Genomic DNA, 23,584 nt, shown 5'->3' on the forward strand with positions numbered 1-23,584 from the left:
TATGATCCCAGTATGATCCCAGCATGGGCACAGCTGCTCCCATGATCATCCAGTGTGGTTCCAGTTGCTCCCATTTACCCCCAGGGTGGTTTCAGTCCCTCCCAGTATATCCCAGTTACTCCCAGCATGTTCCCAGTCACTCTCAGTTGCCCTAAGTTGCTTCCAGCCTGATGCCAGTTGCTGACAGCCACTCCCAGTCACCCTCAGTGCAGTCCCAGTTGCTGCCTGTATGATCCAGTATGCTGCCAGTGACTCCCAGCATTGGCCAGCTTCTCCTCCTGTCATCCCAGTAGGATCCCAGTAGCCCCCAGCACGGTTCCAGTCAATCTCTGTTCCTCTCAGTGTGATCCCAGTTGTCCCTAGAATAGTGCCAACCAATCCATAGATGATCCCAGTCCCTGCCAGCCTGGACCCAGTCATGCCCAGTTGACCCCAGTGTACACCCAGTCACTCCCACTCGCTCCCAGGTACACCCAGCATGGGGTTCCAGTTCTTCCCAGCATGGTCCTACCTGATCCCAATGTGGTTCCAGTCACCCAAGTATGATTAACAGACACTCCTGGAATATCCCAGTGTCCCTCAGCATGCTCACAGGCATTCCCAGTCACTCCCAGTAGAAACCAGTCCCAGTGCTGCCACTGCTGGGATCCCCCAGCCCTGTGTGTGTTCCCCCCTGGCGGATGTGCCGAGAGGAGCCCCAAGGGCTGGCAGTGGCCAGGCAGGGTCCCCAGCAAGGCCCAGTTTGGATGTGCAGCCCCCAGTTTGCCCAGTTTGCCTCTCCTTTGGCCCGGGCCGGGTTCCCCCCGCCCGCAGCGGCTGGGAGCAGCCCAGAGCCCCGCGCTGCCCATCCCGACCTGTCCCGGCTCCATCCCCGCTCCTGCCACGGGCTGCGAGGGCTGCGGGAACGGGGCAGCGAGGGTGTGGCTGCTGCTGGGGGAGGAGGAGGAGGGAGGGAAGGGCAGGGATGAAAGGGGAGTAGGAAGGGGGGATGGGCAGGAATGAATGGGGAGGAGGAGGACGAGAAGGGATGGAAGGGGCGGGATGGAAGAGAAGAAGGAGGTGGGGAAAGGAATGAGGAGGAGGAGGAGGAGGAGCAGCGGAGATGGAAGAGGAGGAGCGGGACGAGAAAGAGGAGGGAAGGAGGCGGGGTTAGGGGGGAGCAGGAGAGGGAGGAGAGAAGGAGGATCAAAAGGAGGTGGGGATAAGACAGAGGAGGAGCGGGAGGAAGAGGAGGGATAAAGGCGCATCAAGGCTGAGCAGACGGAATCGCGCTCCAGCCCTGCCTGAATTCGCAGCCCCCACCTGTGGAATCATCGCCCCCCTCTCCCCCCCACGCGCAGGTGAGCCGGGAGGAGGATCCCGGCCCGGATATCCTGGGGAGTCGCTGGGTTCGGTTTTTGGGGGGATATTTGGAGAATGAAACATTCCAAGGCTGAGCGGAAAAGGCCCCTCGGGGGGACATCGGGGGGTGCCGGTGGCGGCTGCCGGCAGAGGCAGCCTGGAGGAGCAGAGCCCTGTGTCCCCCAGGAGCCCAAAGGGGGGAGCCCAGAGAGGGGAGAGCGCCGCCATTGGCGGGAGCCTCAAGAGCCTGGAGAGGGGCAGGGGGCACTCCTTGGAGCCGTGTCACGATCCGTCCTAGTGAACGGATAATCTGATAGTTCGTAGGGGTCATCTCAAGGTGCAAAGAACCAACAAAGGCACAAGGGATTTGCAGCAACAATCAACAAATGCAATTTTATTGAAATAACCAGAACAGAAATACGTTGGTGAGGGGAACCAAAGGAAATATGGAAAAGAGGGAGGAAAAAGGGGGGATGGGTTATAGCTACCAATCGTGGTGCTGCTTTATCCTTTGGGGTCCAGCCGATGAAGTTCACCAGGCCATGTCTGGGGACCTCTCAGAGGCACATTTCATCTGGACCCCCAGTTACACTATTTTTTCGTTGGGGGAAGAGGGAATGAATTTCACAAGTAAAACAAAGGTCTTCAGGGGGAAAGGAGAGTATTTGTTCAAGGGTACACAAAGTCGAGCCAGGCAGCAAGCGAGAGCCATTGTTTTCATGGCCCAGTGTTCGCACTTGTGCTTGCTCTGGGTAGCTTTTCTCTCCCCCCCCCGCACACCTCCCCCGAGTTGGGGGTTTCAGTGCCAGTCTCTGGAAGAAGGTGAGGGGGCCTTCTCACACAGGGGTTTCTTGTCTCGGTTCCTTGATGAAGAGGCCTACATCTCTACTTGTCTGTCACAATGGTTGAAGATGGGCAAGAGGGGTCTTCTCTTGGAAGAGGGACCACCCCTAAGCTCAAACCAGCCAGGCCAGGAGGTGGGCAGAAGTTCCAGGACCATTGTTCAGAAAAGGGCAGGGTGCCCCTGTGAGTTCAGTGTCGCGTATAGCAAACACCACCTGTGGAAACAGTGAGGTAGGAGTCAAGAACATGATTTTCCCCCACACTGGTTCAGCAGTTTTTAAATTTTTCAGTAGTCTCTCTTCGTGGTAATCGTGAGGCAAAAGAGAAGGATATTTCGGACTGACTCTCACAAGGTGCTGCAGCCCAGAGCAGAGAATGAGGGGAGAAGGGAGCCCGGGAGCCCAAAGAGCCCCGGCATCCCGAAATGGGGAGAGCCAAGACGGGGGAGCTTTTGGCATTGCTGGGACTGCCAGCAGCCTGGGCAGGGTGGGCACCAAGGAGAAGGGGGACACACAATCCAAGCGTTACCCCAGCAACTGGGACAGGGGGGAACCTCCGAATACCAAAGGGGAGGGGAACTCCTGGGAGGCTTTTTCAGGGCTGAATCTTGGTGTTTGGGAGGTTTATCTGAAGCCCAGGTGTCCTGTGACTTGTAGAGATTGACATGGGCAGAGGGACCTTCAAACTCAACATGTGTTGGGTAAGATGAAACAGGGAAGCCTTATAAATATGATTGTCTGGCAAAAGATTTTGATAATGTGGAAAGTCTAAGCAAGATTGAAATGAAAGCAAGCTTTTAGATACCTTAGTTAGTGAACAATTGGAAAACAGTGTTGTGGCCCCACTGAAGGTAATCTCCTTTTGATGAAAAAATTCCCTCTGCTTGCAGACAGACCCAGGGGTCAGAGCAGACCCTACTAGCTCAGCAGGAGGAGTCCAAAAAGAAGTATTTATGGTTTGAAATGTAACACAGTATGGTGATGTAATGACTTTTATATACTGTATGTAAATGCTATAGGATTTATATCTTGCCCTAGATTGGTTAGTGAGAAATAGAATATTCAACAGAGAAGAAGATTTATTGTATTGTAACGGGAACGTTACTCTCTTACACTTTTACCCTCTTACTCCAGGATTTCCCATTGCCAACACCAGGGAAGGCTGCAAGAAAGAGGAAGATGCCCCAGGACACTGAGGCAGGTGAGGAGGAAGTCAGTGCCCCTTTCCCCTCTGTGCTGCTCCATCTCCCAGCCCAGCACGGCCCCGGCTGCAGCTCAGCCCTGGGGGGATCTCCTTGCCCTTGCCTATGGCACGGAGGCAAATCCCATCCTGTCCTTGTCCTTCCTCCCCCAGAGCAGGAGCTGAGCATGGAGAGCAGGGAGGACAAATGCCCGTGGCAGAACCTGGTGGCAGAGGCTGTTTTGAGCGGCTCCACGGCGCAGGAAGCCAATGGGGAGGAAAAGCCGTGGAGATGCCGCACGAGGAGGGGCTGCAAACGCAGCTGGCGGGGATCTGAGAGGGAAAGAGCCAGGCTGGGCCAGGAAGGCGGCCGGAGATGGAGCCAGAGCTCGGAGCTGGTGCTCCATGAGCAGCTCCATGATGGGGAGAAGCCCCACACGTGCGTGGAGTGTGGGAAGAGCTTCAGGTGGAGCTCCACCCTGATCCTGCACCAGGTGATCCACACTGGTGAATGGCCCTATGAGTGTGGAGAGTGTGGGATGAGCTTCAGACGGCGCTCTCACCTGATCAGGCACCAGGTGATCCACACCGGGGAGAAGCCCTACGAGTCTGGGCAATGTGGGAAGAGGTTCAGCAGGAGCTCCGGCCTCATCGAGCACCAGAGGACCCACACTGGAGAGAGGCCGTACGCGTGTGCGGAGTGTGGAAGGAGGTTCAGCCACTATTCTGCCCTGATCGTGCACCTAAAGATCCACACTGGGGAGAGGCCCTATGAGTGTTCCAAGTGTGGGAAGAAGTTTAAGACCAGCTCCTGTCTCCTCCTGCACTATCGGATTCACACGGACGAGAGGCCCTTCCAATGCCCTAAGTGCGGGATGGGATTCAGGGACAACTCCACCCTGATGCAGCATCAACGCATCCACACCATGGAGAGACCCCATGAGTGTGAGGAGTGTGGGAGGAGCTTCAGAAGGAGCTCCTACCTGATCAGCTACCAGATGATCCACAATGGGGAGAGGCCCTACGAGTGTTCCGAGTGTGGGAAGAGCTTCAGCTGCAGCTCCAGCCTGATCCAGCACAGGAACATTCACACTGGAGAGAGACCCTACAAGTGTGGGCAGTGCAGGAAGAGCTTTAGCCACCATTCCACCCTGGTCAGGCACCACATGATTCACACTGGGGAGAGACCTTACAAGTGTTCCAAGTGTGGGGAGGGCTTTACGAGCAGCTCCCATTTATTCCTGCACCATCGGATTCACACAGAGGAGAGGCCCTTCCGCTGCCCCGACTGTGGAAAGGGATTCATGCAGAACTCCCACCTCATCATCCATCAGCGCATCCACACTGGGGAGAGGCCCTATGAGTATCCCCAGTGTGGGAAGAGCTTCTCCAGCAGCTTCTAACTTGACCCGACACCAACAGAGGCACCGGTAAGGGAAGCCCTGCGAGTGCTCCGAGTGCAGGAAGAGCTTTGAGCGCTGCTCCAGCTCTATCCCCCATTGGAGGAGCCACTTTGGGCACATCCGTGGTCACTCACATTCCCTGTGATCCATGTTGGCAACACACTCGGCTGCTTCTCCTTTTCGTTTGGCCTTATCTTTTTTCTCTTCTCCCTCTCTGCAGTCCAAAAGCCAAGAGGGATGGATCTGTCACCTCAAAACCACTCAAATCCCAGTGAAAACCGCTTGATCTTACCTGGAAAGGATTCAGGCCGACATCAAAGTGTTTTTTTCCCCCTGAAACTATCTCTACCTCTTTACAAAGTCACTTGATTCCACAGCCACTGACATGGCTTAGATGGTTTTGGGGAGAGACTGGGAAATGCGGGATCTCAATTTCAAGTTCTGGGATCTCAATTTCAAGTGCTAGGGACTGGGTGTGTGGGATGTATTTATAGCAAATAAAACTCCCAGACTTACTGAAATAAACAGGGCCAGGAGACTTCTTCTCCTTTATAATGCCTTTATTAAAAGTGATCAGCTCAGGATTGGGCGTCCCGGCACGGCTGCAGTCCCCATCGCGTCTCCCAGGGCGACTCAGAGGAGGAGGATATGTGCAGCTCCGTCCACTAGGGGCAGAGCCGGGGATCCAGTCCTCATGGGAGCCTTAGGGCGTGATGTCCCCATCAGATGTTGCTTTTGAGCCTTGCCGGTTACCCTGGTCCCGGTGTTGGGACCACTCCCTGCTCAGGGCGAGAGGGGCTCCGAAGGTGTTCAGCATCTCTGCAGGCTCAGCACTCGGCTCCTCACGTCCAGACATCACTTTAGTCTCTCAACTCTTATTTGGCTCGTTGTTTTTGGGGTTTTTTTCTGTGCCTCTGGAGTCGGGGTCCCACAAAGCATTCTGGACTTTGGAGTCACTTTGCATAACCCCCCCCACCCTCTCAGGTGTCTTCCCTATGCTGTAAGAGAGCACAGCCTCGGGGGAAGGGTCATCACCCCACCCAGCCAGGTTTTTTACTAATACAAAAGAGGAGATAAGCCTTAACGACCCGGTATTACAATAACAAAGCACTAAGAATCCTGGCAGAGACCGATCTGGCTGCGTCTCTGTAACTCTTTCTCACAAAAAAAATATTAACCGATTTTTTTTTCATAACAGTCCCCCCTCTTTTTCTTTGATCGAGCTTAAATTCTTAAGCTCGCATCAACTCACAATTTTTTGTTTTGAATCTACTATAAATCTCTTGTGCACTGTGGTAATCATGCTTACTTAACCTTGTTACTTTTCTTGGTTTTTCCAGATTGGTTTGTACAGCCAATACTGTTTTACTAAAACAGACAAATAAGCATAGTAAAAAGAGCAATCCTCCAAGTACACACACAGCGAGAAAAAACACTTTTTCCCATACATATTTTCTGAAAATCTCTAAATTCTCCCACCCACTGGGATCAAGTGTAGGAGTTTGATCTTGATTATTTACACATGCCAATCTTTTTATTTCGTTTGAAATGTCCCTAATAATTGAATTCTTTATTTTTAATACTGCCTGGAGCCGGATGACTTTGTTCAACACAGATTTTGGGATCTGAACTTGGCTTTTACAATTTTGGATTTTCTCAATTTCTATTTCACTTTCCCGGTTTTGTTCAATTTCTTCCAAATCATTATATATAGGAACTCCCAAACTTGATCCAGTTTCTTTGGGTAATAAGAAAATTGGTGTTATCACCTTAGCAATGCAGTTGCCAGATGAGATCAAACTTAGGGGTTTAAAGTTCCCCTGAAATGTGTTCCAAAAGGGGTTTATCTCTTTTCCAGTACACTCATATAAATACTTGTAACAAACAGTTTTTCTTACCATTTTCACCATTTCTTTGCTTTTTACTAGATCTGCTGAGCTTGTTTCAGCAGCATCACATTCAAAGCAAAACCAGGCTTCCTCTATAGGGCACTCTCCTAGGAGTGGCTCCCTAAAAGTGGCAGTATTCTGGGCTATCCAATACATTCTCTTATTTTTCTGATAATGGACCAATTGGGAGAGGTTAACACCATCAGGGTTAGAACTGATGTGGACTCTCAACAAGGAGCTCACTTCCTCCTCATAGAGGGGTTGGTAGCATTCACTGCACGGCTCAGCTGGGCTTCCCAGAGCACCACCAGCAATCAGAGCCATCAGTACCACCCTTCCCAAGAGTCCGGTATGGGTCATCTTGCACAGCCTGCCCACCCGGCCTTGCCTCTTGGGGAATTTTTTTCTGAGGAGAAGCTTCCAAGCTCTTTAGAGTCCCTTCTACCCGCTTCTCTGGTTAAGCCTCTCTTGGTCTGTTCCCTACAAATTTTAGTTTCCCCCCCAGGGGAGTGTTCTGTAGAGGGTTAACCTGGAGTCTTTAGAAGTATATTGGGGAACTTAAACTAGAATTACTTATTTACAGCCTTAAACTTTTTACCAACCTAATTTACACAAAACAGTTTTGAAACATTTTAAGCAATATTAGAACTCTGATACCAATTTTTCCCATACAGTTCAGTCTTTTTGACTCTTCCTCCTGAGTGTAAACTTTTAAATCTCAGTATACTCAGGTGAATCACCTTGTGATGTGGATGAATCCTTATTCAGTGCACAGAGGTGAGTGGTGTGGACTCTGGCTCAATGCCAGAAGGAGAAAGGGGTGGAGTCCGGTCCAATACCAGAATGCCAGAGGGAAAAACTTGGTGTTGAATCCTGGTCCAATACCAGGGGTGAGAGTGATGTGAGTCCAACCGTCTTAGTAATGAAGAATACCTGAAACGGGCTTTCAAACACAGGCATTAATGGTCTACTGTTAATGATTTTATCAAAACTCAACTTCTCTGTTTAATGTTATCAGTAATTTCTCTTTTTCCATAGTTTGTATGTTTCTCTCATCAACTTCTACATACTCTGTATTTTGCAAGGAGTTGTATTTCTCAGCTAACTTAACTCTCAAAGTACTTTTATTCTCCTATTTTTCTGTGTATTTAATTCACTGGTTTTCTGTTCTATTTTCAAGATCTTATTTATTTATCTCTTGCTTCTGTTTCTTACTTTTATTTACAGCTTAAATACTTTTTTCAACCCCTTACTCTTTATCTCTTTTTCCCTTTTTTTTTCTTACACCATTCTTTTACACAATACACTTCCTTCTAAGGAGATGTGGTAAAACTTGTATATTCACTCTCTCATTTCTCATTCACTTTCACACACTCCTCCACACCTTTAAGACACAAACTTATTGCTAGAAAATCACGGGTCCCTATAGCCCCCCCTCACCTTGGGGTTGGCCCACAGGTCTCAGTATCTCTGGGCCTCTTGGAAGGGCCCAGACTCTGGTTGCCTCTGGTGCACATTCACTTGTGAAGCTGTCTGCGTGTCACTCACACTCTTACAGCTACAGCTCCCTCACCCATCTGGGGAGCACTAGTATGGTTTGCAGGTCACACACACACACTTTGGTCACAGCCCCCACCCGCCCGGGGGACACAAGCTTGGTTTGCAGGTCACACACACACACACACACACACACTCCCACTGCCCCCTTCCCACCTGCTCGGGAAGTTGAGGCTGACTTTTCTTGTGACTCACTCTCACACACACAACAAGACAACAATAAGGTACCTTTTACTTTCACACCACTTATTACAAGTTAAGTATTACTGGCCAGATTTGGTGGCATTGGATATCCTTTCTGCCTAGCTGTTTTTATCTAACTTCAGATGTTACTTTGTTGAGACAGGACTTATCTGCTCCTGTATCAACCAGAAATTCAAATTCTTCATTTAGGGGTCCCACCTTAAAGTTTACCAAGGGCTCTTCTAGATGTCGCATCGGGTCCCCTAAAGTATAAAGCCCCTGACCCTCTACTCGTCACCTCTAAGGATCCTTCCTAAATTATCTTGTTCCCTGGCTATTGCTGCATCGAGACTGAGCTTTCTACAAAACCTCCTGACGTGTCCTGGCTCTCCACAGTAATAGCAATGTCGTTCTCTCAAAGGGACTTGAGGTGTCTCTATCCCTTTTGCACCTGATAGTACAAGAGGCCTATCCTTGCCTCCTCCTGGTGGTGGTCCCGCCCACCCTGCACTTTCTCTAGCTACAGCAACCATGATCTTAGCCTTGGCCTTTGCTTTTTCTTCCTCCCTCCTTAAATACACCTTCAATGCCTCTCTTAATAACTCATTAATGTCTCTCTCTTGCCAATCTTCCATCTTTTCCAGTTTTCTCCTTATATCAGGCCAAGATTTGGTAACAAATTGGACTTTTAGTAGCATTTGACCTTCTGGGGTGTCTGGGTCTATTCTAGAGTACAACTGGAAGTTCCGCCTTAGGCGATTAAGCTAGGCAGCAGGAGCTTCCTCTTTCTCCTGCATGCCCTCAAATGCCAATTGGGTGTTAGTTCCTTTGGGAACTGACTCTTTGATCCCCCGTATTATCAAAGACCTATATTCCATCATGGCCTTCCTCCCCTCCTCCTGGTTAGGGTTCCAGCTGGGATCCGTTAGTGGCAATTTCTGTTCACCTGATGGCACCTGGGGTCCTGGACGGTTATCTTTCTCCCAAATTCTTATGCCAGCCACCCTAATCATCTGGACTTCTTCTGGAGAAAATAATGTACTCAGGATGGAATTCATCTCCCCCCAAGTGTAGATATTTGGAACTAGAAATTGATCTACTTGGTTAGCTATGCCCACTGGGTCCTCAACTAAATGCCCCAACTCTTTCTTGAATCCTCTCACCTCAGAAGCAGTTAGGGGAGCGTTCACAAAGCCAACACCTCCCACTACTCCTCCCATAGGAAACTCTCTGAGGGGAAAGAGTCTCTCTGCCTTGGAGGTCTTGGATCTGGTGCTACAGTACGGCCCATCTTCAGATGCCAAACTGCTTTGAGGGATATCTGGGTTACCCTGAACTTTCTGCCCATCAGCAGGTGTATTTGCTGATAGCTGTTTATCGGGCGAGGAGCCATTTGTGCCCCAACTAGGAGGAGGTAAAGGGACAGCAATAGGAGGGGGAGAAGAACCTGAGTGAATATTAAGTGGAGCTGGAGAAGGGGTGGAGAATGCAGCAGGTGGAGTATGCACTTGTGGTGGTGCAGAAGGAACTGGAGGGGATACTGGGTTTATCATAGCGGAAGCTGAAGAGGTAGAAGGAGGAGTTTGAACAGGTGGTAGTGAGATGCCAGCCAGGGGAAGAACCGGACCTGCCATTTGAGGTGCTTGAAGAAGAGGATTATAAGGTGGAGGGGCAGAAGGAGGCAGATGATCCAGGGGATCCCATCTTTTACTAGTCCTATCATCCCCTCCTTCATTCCCCTCTTTCTTCCTCTGCAACTTACAAATTCACACCCCTTCATCTCCAACAGCACTCTTTAACCAGCAGGCTACATGCAATAATTGCTCAGGATCAGTATCCCCTCGAGCTGTCAGATAATTATTTAATAGCTGGCACATCCACTTATCCTTTGTCCCACACCAAGGCCATCCTCCTTGTATCTCTAATTCTGGCCACACTTCCATACAATAATGGATCATTTTCGCTTTATCTAATCCCTCCGTGGCCTCTACAGAATCCCATTTTACTAACAGTTCTCCTAAGGGACTATTGGGATGTATATACCTCAGTCTCTTACTGGTCTTTCTACTCTTACACCCTCCCATTTTACAGGTCTCAACAGTAAAAACGTCCCAAAGATGCCTTTACTGACTGGTAATTTCAGAAAGAACCTTCTTTGAGGAGCTTCAGCCTCCTCCACTGAACTTCAAAATTTCTGCCTGATGCTCAGGACTTTATACTGAAACAACTGCCCAATCTCTTGATTGCCCAACTTTCCCCACGTCAGGTCTTACATCTATCGGGACTTGAATACATGAAACCTCAGCCTAAGAATCTGGGTCGTGCCTGACTCCCTCTGTCAGGAAAAACAACTGCCTGATTTTAGTTTGCCTAACCCGCCAATTTTTAGGCTTCACCGTATCAGGACTTAAAAGCAAACCACAGCCTCCTTTGCTGGGGTTTGTGCCTGGCTCCTTGTGCCAGGACTTACTTTTGCCTGCAGGGCTTGTGAGCTGCCCGAATCCTTCTCGGGACTGATAAAATCTTACGCGAATCCTTCTCGAGACTTACAACTGCTACCCGAATCCTTCTCGGGACTGACAAATCTGCCTGACTTCCCTCTGTCAGGGCCTATTTTGGGTGCGTGCCACTCATACAAATATTCCCTCCGCACGCCCGGAGGGGGAGGCCCTTTATTCCCCCTTGGGAGACGACTCACTCACGCTAATTCCAAGCTCCGCCCCCTGTTCCCGCCCGGCTCCTTCGCAGGAGTCCGGAACCGCAGTACTGAGGAGTCCCTCTCACTTCGAAGGTCCGGCTGCTGGCCTCCATCTCATTCACACACACATGCGCACGTCTCCCGCTCCCGCCACCGGCTTTCTCACCAATCCGGCACTCCGGTGCTCCTCTGCGTCGCTGCTCCTGAGCCGATCCCTCTGGTCCTGGTAGCCAGCTGTCCTGAAGTTCCAAGATGGCCAGTCTTGAGTCTTCTTGCGGCGTGGCTATCCCGGACGAGTCCCCAGCTGAAATAAACAGGGTCAGGAGACTTCTTCTCCTTTATAATGCCTTTGTTAAAAGTGATCAGCTCAGGATTGGGCATCCCGGCACGGCTGCAGTCCCCGTCGCATCTCCCAGGGCAACTCAGAGGAGGAGGATATGCGCAGCTCCGTCCACTAGGGGCAGAGCCGGGGATCCAGTCCTCATGGGAGCCTTAGGGCGTGATGTCCCCATCAGATGTTGCTTTTGAGCCTCGCCGGTTACCCTGGTCCCAGCATTGAGACCACTCCCTGCTCAGGGCGAGAGGGGCTCCGAAGGTGTTCAGCATCTCTGCAGGCTCAGCACTCGGCTCCTCACGTCCAGGCATCACTTTAGTCTCTCAACTCTTATTTGGCTCGTTGTTTTTGGGGTTTTTTCTGTGCCTCTGGAGTCGGGGTCCCACAAAGCATTCTGGACTTTGGAGTCACTTTGCATAACCCCCCCTACCCTCTCAGGTGTCTTCCCTATGCTGTAAGAGAGCACAGCCTCGGGGGAAGGGTCATCACCCCACCCAGCCAGGTTTTTTACTAATACAAAAGAGGAGATAAGCCTTAACGACCCGGTATTACAATAACAAAGCACTAAGAATCCTGGCAGAGACCGATCTGGCTGCGTCTCTGTAACTCTTTCTCACAAAAAAAATATTAACCGATTTTTTTTTCATAACATTACTGCTTTCTCTCTGCTTTCTCTCCCTTTCATGTTCAGTTCGTTGCAGTTCTGTTTACAGAGTGCCGCTTCCCAGAGTGTCCCCTCACAGTTGCCGCCCTTGGCCTGAGCCTGCCCCTTTCCCCTCACGGTTCCCGCCCTTTCTCTGTCCCCTTTCCCCTCACGGTTCTGCCCTTTCCCTGCCCCCTTTCCCCTCACGGTTCCGCCCTTTCCCTGCCCCATTTCCCCTCACGGTTCCGCCCTTTCCCTGTCCCCTTTCCGCTCAGGGTTCCAATGGTTTATGGGGGAGGAGGAGGGGCAGGAGGGATGGAAGAGGAGGGATGAAGGCGGAGAGAGAGCAGCCATGGAAGGAGGAGAAGGAGGTGGGATTAGGGAGGAGGAGGAGGAAAAGGGATGGATAGGGCGTGATGGAAGATGAGAAGGAGGTGGGGATAACATGGAGGAGTGGGAGGAGGATGGAAGAGGAGGAGCGGGAGGAAAAGGAGGGACGAAGGCGGATCAAGGCTGCGCTGAAGGTGCAGCGCAGTTTCGAGCCCGGCCTGAATTCGCCGCCCCCTGGGATCATCGCCCCCCCCGCCATCGTGCAGGTGAGCAGGGAGAGGGAGGCCGGCCCAGATATCCCTGGGGGTCCCTGGGTTGGGTTTTTGGGAAGACAACTGGAGAATGAACAAGTACGAGGCTGAGCGGAATAGGCCCCGCGGGGGGACATCGGGGGCTGCCAGTACCGTTCTGGTCGGGACGCCCTGGGGGGATCTCCTTGCCCTTGCCTGTGGCATGGAGGCAAATCCCATCCTGTCCTTGTCCTTCCTCCCGCAGAGCAGGAGCTGAGCACGGAGAGCAGGGAGGACAAATGCCCGCAGCAGAACCTGGTGGAAGAGGCCATTTTGAGCGGCTCCACGGCTCAGGAAGCCAACGGGGAGGAAAAGCCATGGAGAAGCCACACGAGGAAGGGCTGCAAACACAGCTGGCGGGGATCTCAGGGTGAAAGAGCCAGCCTGGGCCGGGAAAGCAGCCAGGGATTGAGCCAGAGCTCGGAGCTGGTGCTCCATGAGCAGCTCCATGATGGGGAGAAGCCCCACACGTGCGACAAGTGTGGGAAGAGCTTGAAGTGGAGCTCCAGGCTGATCCAGCACCAGGTGACCCACACTGGGGAATGGCCCTACGAGTGTGGGGAGTGTGGGAAGAGCTTCAGGATGAGCTCCAACCTGATCGTCCATCAGAGGATCTACACTGGGGACTGGCCCTATGAGTGTTCAGAGTGTGGGAAGAGTTTCAGCTGGAGCTCCCAACTGATCACGCACCAGGTGATCCACACTGGGGAGAAACCCTATGAGTGTGGGGAGTGTGAGAAGAGCTTCAGCTGCAGGTCTGACCTGACCAAGCACCAGAGGACCCACACTGGGGAGAGGCTTTACGACTGTGGGGAGTGTGAGAAGAGGTTTCTGACCTGCTCCAATCTCCTCCGCCACTATCAGACTCACACAGAGGAGAGGCCATTCCAATGCCCAGACTGTGGGAAGGGATTCAGGGACAACTGCACCCTCATCAGACAGCGGCGCATCCACACTGGGGAGAAGCCCTACGAGTGTCCCCAGTGTGGGAAGAGCTTCTCACAGAGCTCTCACTTGAACAAACACCAACGGAGGCACCACTGAGGGAAGCCCTGCATGTGCCCCAAGGTTGGGAAGAGCTTCGTGTGCTGGTCCAGCTCCATCCCCCACTGGAGGAGGCACTTTGGGCACAGCCCTGGTCACTCACATTCCCTGTGATCCATGTTGGCAACACACCTGGCTGCTTCTCCACTTGGTTTGACCGTAATTTTTTTCTGCTTCATCTTCATCCCTTAAAAACAGCCAAAACTGGGTTAAATGAAATAAATTGATCAAAGATGTCTGAAGTTCCACAATTTCAGAGGTTTTAAAGCGGAATTGATGGTTTGGGGACAATATTCTGGAGGATTTGTGAGGTCTGTGAGGGAAGATTTTGCACAGTGTTCTCCATCTGTTTGCATTCCAAAAGCCAAGAGGGTCACCTCAAGACAACTGAATCCCTTGCCAAACAACTGAATTTAAGTCATACAGGCTCAATCCCACTTCAAAATGCCTTGTTCCCACACTAAAACACTCAATCCCTTGCCAAACTCACTCATTCCACAGCCACCAGAGTGAGATGGGGTTGGGAGGAGACTGGGAGAAGTGGGATCCCAAATTGCAGCGGTGGGGATGGGGATTGTGTGGAGCTGGGTGGGTGGGATGTATTTGATAGTAAATAAACCTTTCAGGGTTACTGATTTCTGTCCCAATCATTTTCAGTCACTTGCAGTTCTATTTGCAGAGGGCCACCTTCTCAGCTGATAGTGTTTGTGTCCTCCTTTCTCTCCTGCCTCTCTTTGCCTGCTCTGTTTCTCTCTCAGTGTCTCCCTTGAGCCAGGGCAGCTGCCATCAAAGACCCTGCCCTGATTTAATTCCCAGTGCAGGAGCTACAACAGCCATGGGTGAAGTTCTGAAGGCTGGCAGTGAAATGTCACTGTAGGATCTTGCTCCACTTGGCTTTCAGCCCCTTCTTAATAACTTTGCCTTCAAGGGCAGGAACAACTTTTCCTGGCTGGGAACTGGAATTCCAGACCCTTGGGGTGTGTGCCGTGCAGGACCATACAGGCTGGGATCATGTGGCCTGGGATCCCACAGACTGGGACTGCACAGACTGGGGCCATATGGATCAGGACCATACAGACGGGGGTCATGCAGACTTGTATTGTATGGGTTGGGATTGTATGTGTTGGGATTGTACAGACTGGGATCACATGGACCAGGATTTCACAGGCTGGGACCATAGGGATTAGGAGCAGAGACTGGGATCATACAAACTGGACCATATGGACCGGGATGGCTGCACCGGATCAATGTGAACCAAGGGGGTCCCACCCTGCTCAGGGGCCCCTCCCCATCCTGCCCAGGGATGCAGCCAAAGCTCCCTGGAACAAACGCAGAGGTCTGAGAGGGATCCCAGTGCCAATCCCATTTCCAATCCCATTTCCGATCCCGGTGCCAGTCTCAGAGTGATCCTGGCGCTGATCCCGGTCCCAGTGCCAGCCTCGGTCTCTATCTCAGTCCCGGAGCACTCCCAGTGCTGATTCTGGTTCTCATGTCAATCTCAATCGCAGAGCGGTGCCGGTCCCAGTCTCAGTCTCGGTCTCAGAGCAGTTCTGGACCCAGTGCTGCTTCTGGTGCCAGTCTTGGTCCCAGAGTACTCCCAGTGCCAATCTTAGTCTGGGTCCCGGTCCCAGAGCGCTGCCAGTCTCACTGCTGGTTCTGGTGACGGTCTCGGTATCAGTCCTGGAGGGCTCCCGGTCTTGGTCCTGGTCCCAGTCCCAGAGCAGTCCCGGTGCAGGTGCCAGGTTCCAGTCTCAGTCCTGAGTTCCTGATCCCAGTCCTGGAGCGCTGCTGGAGCCAGTCCCAGCTCTAAAGCGCTCCTGGTGCCGGTCCCAGTGTCAGGCTTGTTCCCAGTCTTGGTCCCAGTGCCAGTTCTGGTGCTGGTTCTGGTCTGGGTCTCGGTCCTAGTCCTGGTGCTGGTCCTGTAGCGCTGCCGGTCCCAGTGTCAGGCTTGTTCCCAGTCTTGGTCCCAGTGCCAGTTCTGGTGCTGGTTCTGGTCTGGGTCTCCGTCCTAGTCCTGGTGCTGGTCCTGTAGCACTGCCAATCCCAGTTCCAGTGTTGGTCTCAGTCTTGCTGCTGGTGCCGGTTCTGCTGCTGGGTTTGGTCTTGTTCCTGGAGAATTTAGGTCCATTTGGGTGATTTTAGGCCAAACTGGGCAGGTTTAGGGTGGACGTCAGATCTCTTGCAGGGATTTCAAGCCTTTTGGGTGGATCTTAGGCCTCTTTGGCTGATTTTAGGCTAAATCTGGTGGGTGTGAGGGTGGATTTTAGATCCCTTTGGATGATTTTAGGCCCATTTGAGTGGAGTTTGGGTCTGTTTGATTTTAGGAAAAACTGGGCAGTTTTAGGGTGGATTTTAGATGCCTTTGGCTGATTTTAGGCCCATATGGGTGGATTTTAGTCCTCTTTGGGTATTTTTACCTTTTAACGGTGATTTTAGGTCCCTTTGTGGTATAGATGGCTAATGAGATGGTTGGCTTTTGCAATTCAGGGATGAATGCTGTGTGAATATTAAGAGAAGCTTTATTGATGTGTGATTGTGTTATTGCACTCTGTTGTTTAGATGTCCTCTGTTCTCCCCACAGTCCCCTTTCCCCCTATTGTTACCATCAGACAGCATGAGGCATTCCACCAGTACAGGTGGAAAGAAGGCAAGTACAAAAACGTGTTCCTCGGGGAGGGGGTGTGGCATGACAGCACCTGACCTGCCAATCAAGCTGCAGGAAGGCAGAGTCCACCAATAAACAGCAAAGAAGAGTTGACTGACAGATTATAGGAGGAGCCAGGGTTGGCAGATGCAATTCCCTGGGGTATAAAAGGCAAAGCGTCCATCTTGAGGACGGGCCTGGGATGTGGGAGGCAGCCACGAGGGAAGCTCCCAGGCCTGTTCTTCCTTATTTAGTCCTTTTGATGTCATTTTTGTTAAGGTTGAATAAACCTTTTAAAATTTTGAAAGTCAGCAGGCATTTCTCACAGTAACCACGGATTCCTTTACTGGAGTTTGGTGTGCCAGAGAAACACCAACCATATATTCTCAAGAGGTCAAAATGACAGAAACTTTTACTGGCAAAGTACAGAAAACCAAGAAATTTTCGACAAAGATTTAATAAAAGATCCAATTCAACATAAAACACCATAGCAGTAACTTCATTAACTCAGCCCGTTGCACCGGGAAACGTTTAATCACTTAAGTTGTTGAGATATCAAAAAATGTTCCGGATCAAGAGCATTAGACGGAGAAGACAGAGAGACAGGAGGACAGAAGCTCTATAGAAAGAAATGCACATAGCTACCAACTGCTGGGGTTCCAGTGTCGGTGAGACACAAACCCCAACCACAGAGCCCCTGTGACACACCAAGGCCCCTCTGGAGCAAAAAAACCATTGCTGACAGTCCAGAAACTCATGGAACCAAGGGCCATTGTGACAATGCAGATCCAAGGACACCACGGTGGCACTATGGAACCTCATGGGAGCAGAGAGACCATTGTGACACTCTGGTGCCTCACGGAGTCGGAGGGGACCATTGTGAAACTCAGGCCCCCTGTGGAACCAAGGGCCAAGGATGAAGCTGTGGGGCCCATGGAACCAAGGAGCCATTGTGACACAGCAGGGCCATGGAAAGCTGAGGGGCCATGGGGACACATTGCAAGGGCTCAGGGAAGCCAAGGGGGTGTTGTGACACTGCAGAAGAAAGGAGAACACTGTGACACTGCAGGGACTCCTAGAATCAAGGAGACCATTGGGACACTGTGGGGCCCCATGGAACCAAGGGCACAGGGAGCAGGTGTGGCTGGTTTGGCCTCCCAGGGGCTGCTGGACTGGTCTGGCTGACCTTGGCATGTCAAGGGCTGCTCCTCATCTGCCCCTGAAGCACTGGGGCTCTGGGCTCTCCTTCCTATGGGAGACAACTGTCCTGATCCTCCTCCAGCACCCTATGGCCAAAACTGGGATTCCTTCTCCAAATTCCCTTACATGCACAGATTGTTCCCAGATGAAATCTGCCAGGAGAGACAGATCTGCCTGGGCTACCTGGGGCCACCTCTCATCTGCCTTTGAAACCCTGGGACCATCTGCTTTTCTTTCTTATGGGAATAAACCATCCATCTCGACCAGGCACTTATGCCAAATTTGGGCAACTGCCTCTGGAATTCCCTATATCCAAGGGTAGCTCCCAGACAAAAGCTGCCAGGACTGACAAGTCTGGCTGGCCTTGGCTTCCTGAGGGCTGGCCCTCATCTGCCTCTGAAACATTGGGGCTCTGTGCTTTCCTTCCTAATGAAAAGAACTCTTCTTCCTGTCCTGGCACCCACAGCGAAAACTGAGATTCCACCTCGAAAATGCCCTATGTCCAAGGAAAGCCCCTAGACAAAAGGTGCCAGGAGAGACAGGTCTGGCTGGTTTGGCCTGAGGGTGGCCACCTCTCATCTGCTTCCAAAACACTTGGACTTTGTGCTTTACTGTTTTATGGGAAAAAAAAACCCCACCCATCTTGACCATGGCCAAAATTGGGATTCCATGTTCAAAACTCCGTACTTGCAAGGATTGCTCCCAAGTGAAAGCTGCCAGGACAGACAGGTCTGGCTGTCCTTGGACTCCTGGGGGTGCCTCTCCCCTGCTGTCCAAACACTGGGGCTGTGTGCTTTCCTTCCTATGGAAAAGAACCATCCTTATCCATGCAGAAAGGGCCAAAACTGGGGTTCCACCTTCCAAATTCTCGATATCCAACGGTTGCTTTCAGACAAAAGCTGCCAGGACAGAGAGGTCTGCCTGGCCTAGGCCTCTGATGGCCCCCACTCATCTGCCCCTGAAACACCACCAACGTTCTGTGCTTTCCTTCCTATGGAAAAGAGCCATCCTTCTCCTCCAGTGTCCATGTCTGAAATTGGGATTCCACCTCTAAAATTCTGAATATCCAAGGGTTGCTCCCAGGCAAAATCTGCCAGTACTGTCAAGGCTGGCTGGCCTTGGCCTTTGGTGGCTCCCCTGCAACAGTGGAGCTGGGTTCTTTCCTTCCCATGGAGATCCCTGGGACACTGTGGGGACCTCATGGAACCAAGGGGATCATTGTGGCACCACTGGAGCCAATGGGACCAAGGGGCCTTGGTGGCACAGAGGGGCTCCATGGACCCAGAGACCATTATGGCTCTGTGGGGCCTGATGGAACCATGGAGACCATTCCAACCTTCAGGGCCTCATGTCCCCAAAGGGGCATTATGACACCTGAGGGCCTCATGGAAGCAAGGGACCATTGGGACACTGTGGGGCCCCATGGAACCCAGGGAACATGGAACAGCTCTGGCTGGCTTGGCCTCCCAGGGGCCACCTGACAGCTCTGGCTGATCTTGGGGTGTCAAGGGCTGACTCTCATCAGCTCCTGGAGCACTGGAGCTCCGTGCTTTCCTTGCTATGGAAAAGAACTCTCTGACTTTTCAGATGGTCATTGCCTAAATTTGTACTCTCCCTAAAAAAAATCCTATTTGCAATGGTATCTCACAAAACAAAACCTGCCAGCTCTGGCTGGCCTTGACCTCTGATGGTCACCTCTCATCTGTCCTGGAAACACTGGGGCTCTGTTCCTTCATTCCTATATAAAAGAAACAGTCTTCTTGTCCAGGCACCATGGCCAAAATTAGAATTTGGCCTCCCAAATTCTCTATGTCTAAGGATTCCTCCCAGACAAAAGTAGCCAGGACAGACAGGTCAGGCTGGCCCTGTCCTCTGGTGATTTTCTTAGACTATGAGCTGAATGTTTGAATTTGGAAACACCTTGGAGAGGGCCCAGAGGTGTCCCAAGGAGGGGTTTGGAGGCCTTGGGCACATGAGCACTGTATAGGGACAAAGGAGCTCTGTGGTCAGTGGGGTGGAGACTGAGGGCAGTGGAGCAGAGCCATGAGAGTGTTTATAGAGCGATTTCAGGGATGGTGGATCCTTTTGACATAGTGGAAAACATCCAGAGAGAGAAAGATTTAATGCCAAGGGCAGCTGGGGAGGCCCAGACTGGCACCAGGAGAAAGGAATTTCCCTGGCAGGGCAGGGCTGTGGTACAGCAAGTTCCCAGCAGGAGCCTGGAGCAGCCCAAGGCTCTGTGTGGGCAGGCAGGGGCAGGCAGGAGGCAGAGCTGTCAGCAAAGGCAGGGCCCAGCCAGGTGGGGCAGCCGAGGGATGCCGACAGCCTGCAGGGACAGAGGCGCAGGGCAGGGACACCGTGGGACAGCCTGGGCTGCACAGGGCACAGGGATGGGCAGCAGCTGCAAGACAGCCCTGCCAGAGCCAACTTGGGCAGCACTTTGGCCATGGCTGCTGGGCTTGGGCCTGAGGCCACGAGGGGACAAGTGACCCTTGCAGGGCTGGGGCCTCATTGCCTCCTTGCCCCTGCTCAGCAGCCTGGCAGGGGCCGCCTCATGCTCCTGCCCCTGGCATTGCACATCCCCACATGCCAGTGCCCATCCCGGGAAGAGCCCTGAGCAAGGAGGGAGGGACAGGATCTGCCTGGCCAGGGGCTGGGGCTCAGGCCTTGGCCCTTTGCATTCCTCAAACACATCCAGGTGTGCTCAGCACCAGAGACACCTTTGCCTTGCTTGTCCGCACCTGTCATTACTATCTCCAGTGTTCTGCTCCAACTGGAACCTGGGGACTCTTTCTCAGTCCTGTCCCTCAGTGAGACCCATTAAAAGTTAAAGAAAGTTTGGACTTGGAATCTGATTTTGAGCTCTTGAGAAGTTCTTTGAGCACACTCTGAGGGACTGGGTCTGATGCAAAGAGCACCAAAGCCCCAGAGGCTCATTAAAGTCCCTGTGCTGTGTCTGTGCTGCTGAGCTGGGCTGGGCTGGGCTCCTGGCCCAGAGGCAGCTCCTGGCAAGGGCAGCGCTGCAGAGAGACAGCTCTGGCCAGGAGCAGCTCCTGTGCAGAGCCCAGCAGGGCCGGGGCACTGCCAGGGCCTCTCAGGGACACCAGCAGGGCACAGACAGAGCTCACAGGGGCTCAGCACTGGCAGGGGCTGTGGGATGGCCCCAAGGGGGCTGTGTCACAGCAGCTCCTCTGGGGCTGTGTCACAGAGGCACAGAGCAGCTGTGATGTCAGGAAGGGGCTGTGTGACAGCACTGAGGCGGGAGTGACATCACAGAGCTAGCTGTGACATCATTGAAGGCCGCTCTGTGACATCACAATGTGGGTTGTGACATCGAGTATGCTATCACAGGGCAGATGTGCGATGTCACAGAGAACGCTGTGACTTCACAGGGTGACTGTGACATCACAGGGTGACTGTGACATCACAAAGCTGCTCTGTGACATCACACAGCAGATGAATGACTTCATATAGAGGCTGTGTGACATAACAGAGTGGTTGGGGACATCACAGGAGGCTGTATGAAATCACAGGTAGCCTGTGACATCACAGATGCTATGTGACATCTGAGGAGCTGTGTGACATCACAAGGGGGGCTATGTTACATGACAGATAGCTTGCAACATAACAGGTGGATGTGTGACATCACAGGTGGTAGTGTGACATCACAGATGGCAGTGTGACATCACAGGGGCTGTGTGACATCACAGGGACTGTGTGAAGTCACTGGGGAGGTCACTCTGCCCCGGACCCCCTCTCAGCTCCCCCCAGAGCAGTCTAACCCTGCTCGTGCACAGCAGGGTCCCCTGTCCCCCCGGGTCCCCCCGCCCCCGGCCCCGCAGCCTCCCCCAGAGGATGTTCCACGAGATCGACCCCAGAGCCTGACACGGGGATGGGGGGCCGGGGCCCTGAGGGTGGCACAGGGGGACAGGGACCCCCCGGCAGCGTCCCCGTGTCCCACAGGGCCAGAGCTCCTTCACCCTGTTAGAGATAAACATCATTAAATTCACTTTTTGCAAATATTAAAATGGATTTTGTATGTGTTATGTTACAGTAACTTTGTTGTAAAGATACAGTTTTTATTTCTGTTTTTAATTGAGCTTAGACATAGTAGTGAAATAGCTGATAGGGGTGTGCTTGTGTTAAACTGCCTGCTTGGATGGGATAACGTCCAATGCACACAGGATGAGGACACCTGTACAGATCTGCCGACTATCAGCACTCCCCGTCTGAAGGCAGAGTGGACCAAGGCCCAAAAACTGGAGGTGATAAAGAGAAGGAGCCAAAATCACAGCCAAGAAACACACATGCTTTGAAAAGACAGACCCAAGGAGGGGCCATGTAAAATCGTTCCTGGAATATGTAAAGTAGTTTATGGATATGCATGAGGGTCTATGAATATGCAACAGGCTGATGTAAGGGGAAAGGGATTTCAGGGGATCCCCGAAGGTAACAGGGTGCTCCTGACTGAGTGCCAAGATGCACCAAGCCATAATAACATTTGCTCCATGGGCCTGGACTCCCATTGTCCTTTATTAAACTTTTTACATTTTCACAGGAGAGTGAGCGTGTTTTTCACCAATGGAATCTCAAGGAAACAAGGGTCAGTTGTTAAGCCAAGGCTCTGCTGTGACCAAGTGGGGACTGATGGGACACAGGTGCCACTGGGACATTGCCAGGTCTGGTAGGAACAAGGCTCCATTATTGCACAGCAAGGCCTCAGGGCGCCCAGGAGAGTGTCGTGACAATGACATCTTGGGGAACCAAGTGTCACCTGCAAACACAACAGGGCCTCATGGAAGCCAGGGGCCACTTGGATATTGCCAGGGCAAGTGGAACTCAGTGTCCATTGTGACACAGCACAGCCTCATGGAACTCAGCAGAGCACTGGGACAGCCTGGAATCTCATGGAGCCAAGGCTCTGCTTTGGCAAAGTGGGGCCCACAGGACACAGGTGGCACTGGGACATTGCCAGCTCTTGTGAAACCCAGTGTCCACTGTGACACAGCAGAACCTCATGGAAACATGGGACCCACTGTGACACAATGGAATCTCATGGAAGCAAGTGTCAGTTGTGAATGCAGCCTGGCCTCACAGAACCCAGGGGCAGTGGGGACCGTGCTGTGGCTCGTGGGAGCAAGGGGCCATTGTGACACACAGGGGTGCCATGAGACCCTGCCGTATCACAATGGGCCCTTGGTTCCATCAGGTTCCATTGTGTCACAGTGCTTTCCTAGGTCCCATGAGGCCTTGGTCTGCCAGTGGTGTCTTGTTCGTACTAGACCTGACGATGTCCCAGTGGCACCCGTGTCCCACAAGGCCCCACCTGATCAAAGCAGAGCCTTGCTCCCATGAGATTCCACTGTGTCACAATGTTGTGCTTGGTTTCATGAGAACCTGATGTGTTGACAATTGATCCTTGGTTCCATGAGATTCCATTGCATCACAGGGTGTCCTTGGTTTCATGAGACCCAGCTTTGTCACAACTGGACCTGGGTTCCATGAGATCCATTGTATCATGGGGTGTCCTTGGTTCCATGAGGCCTCGCTGTGTCACAGTGGAGCCTTTGTGCCATTCGTTTCCATGGTGCCACAATGGTCTCCAGCATTCCCTGAGGCCACACAGCAAAAGAGTGGACTCTTGGTTCCATGAGTTTCCACTCCATCACAATGGTCTCTTGCATTCCATGAGGCCACGCTGTAAAACAGTGGACCCTTGAATCCATGAGTTTCCATTCCATCAGGATGATCTCTTGCATTCCATGAGGCCCTGCTGTGTCACTAAGGAGCCTTTGTTCCATGTGTTCCCATTGGGACACAGTGGTCTCCAGTGTTCCATGAGGCTGAGCCATGAAACTCATGGGCACTTTATTCCATGAGATTCCACCACGGTGTCACCATGGTCTCCTGGGTCCTGGAACAATTCACATTTGGTTCCATGAGATTCCACAGTGTCAACCACTCAATCTCCTTTAGCCTTCAGTTATATTTTAAAAGTCACAATTG

General features: G+C 52.1%; 1 protein-coding gene across 1 annotated transcript; it reads left to right on the plus strand.

Annotated features, from left to right (window-relative positions):
- The first annotated feature begins 1,193 nt into the window (after nt 1-1,193).
- On the plus strand, nt 1,194-20,829 carry LOC102070035 (uncharacterized). Its single transcript, XM_074531057.1, is given in 8 exon segments — nt 1,194-1,340; nt 3,318-3,384; nt 3,538-4,760; nt 4,762-4,793; nt 8,214-8,245; nt 12,346-12,441; nt 12,502-12,666; nt 12,896-20,829. Coding segments are annotated over 7 exon segments (2,409 nt in total). The 5' UTR covers nt 1,194-1,340; nt 3,318-3,362; the 3' UTR covers nt 13,735-20,829.
- The last annotated feature ends 2,755 nt before the right edge of the window (nt 20,830-23,584 follow it).

The sequence above is a fragment of the Zonotrichia albicollis genome, chromosome 34 (genome assembly GCF_047830755.1).
Source record: "Zonotrichia albicollis isolate bZonAlb1 chromosome 34, bZonAlb1.hap1, whole genome shotgun sequence".
Classification (NCBI taxonomy): domain Eukaryota; kingdom Metazoa; phylum Chordata; class Aves; order Passeriformes; family Passerellidae; genus Zonotrichia; species Zonotrichia albicollis.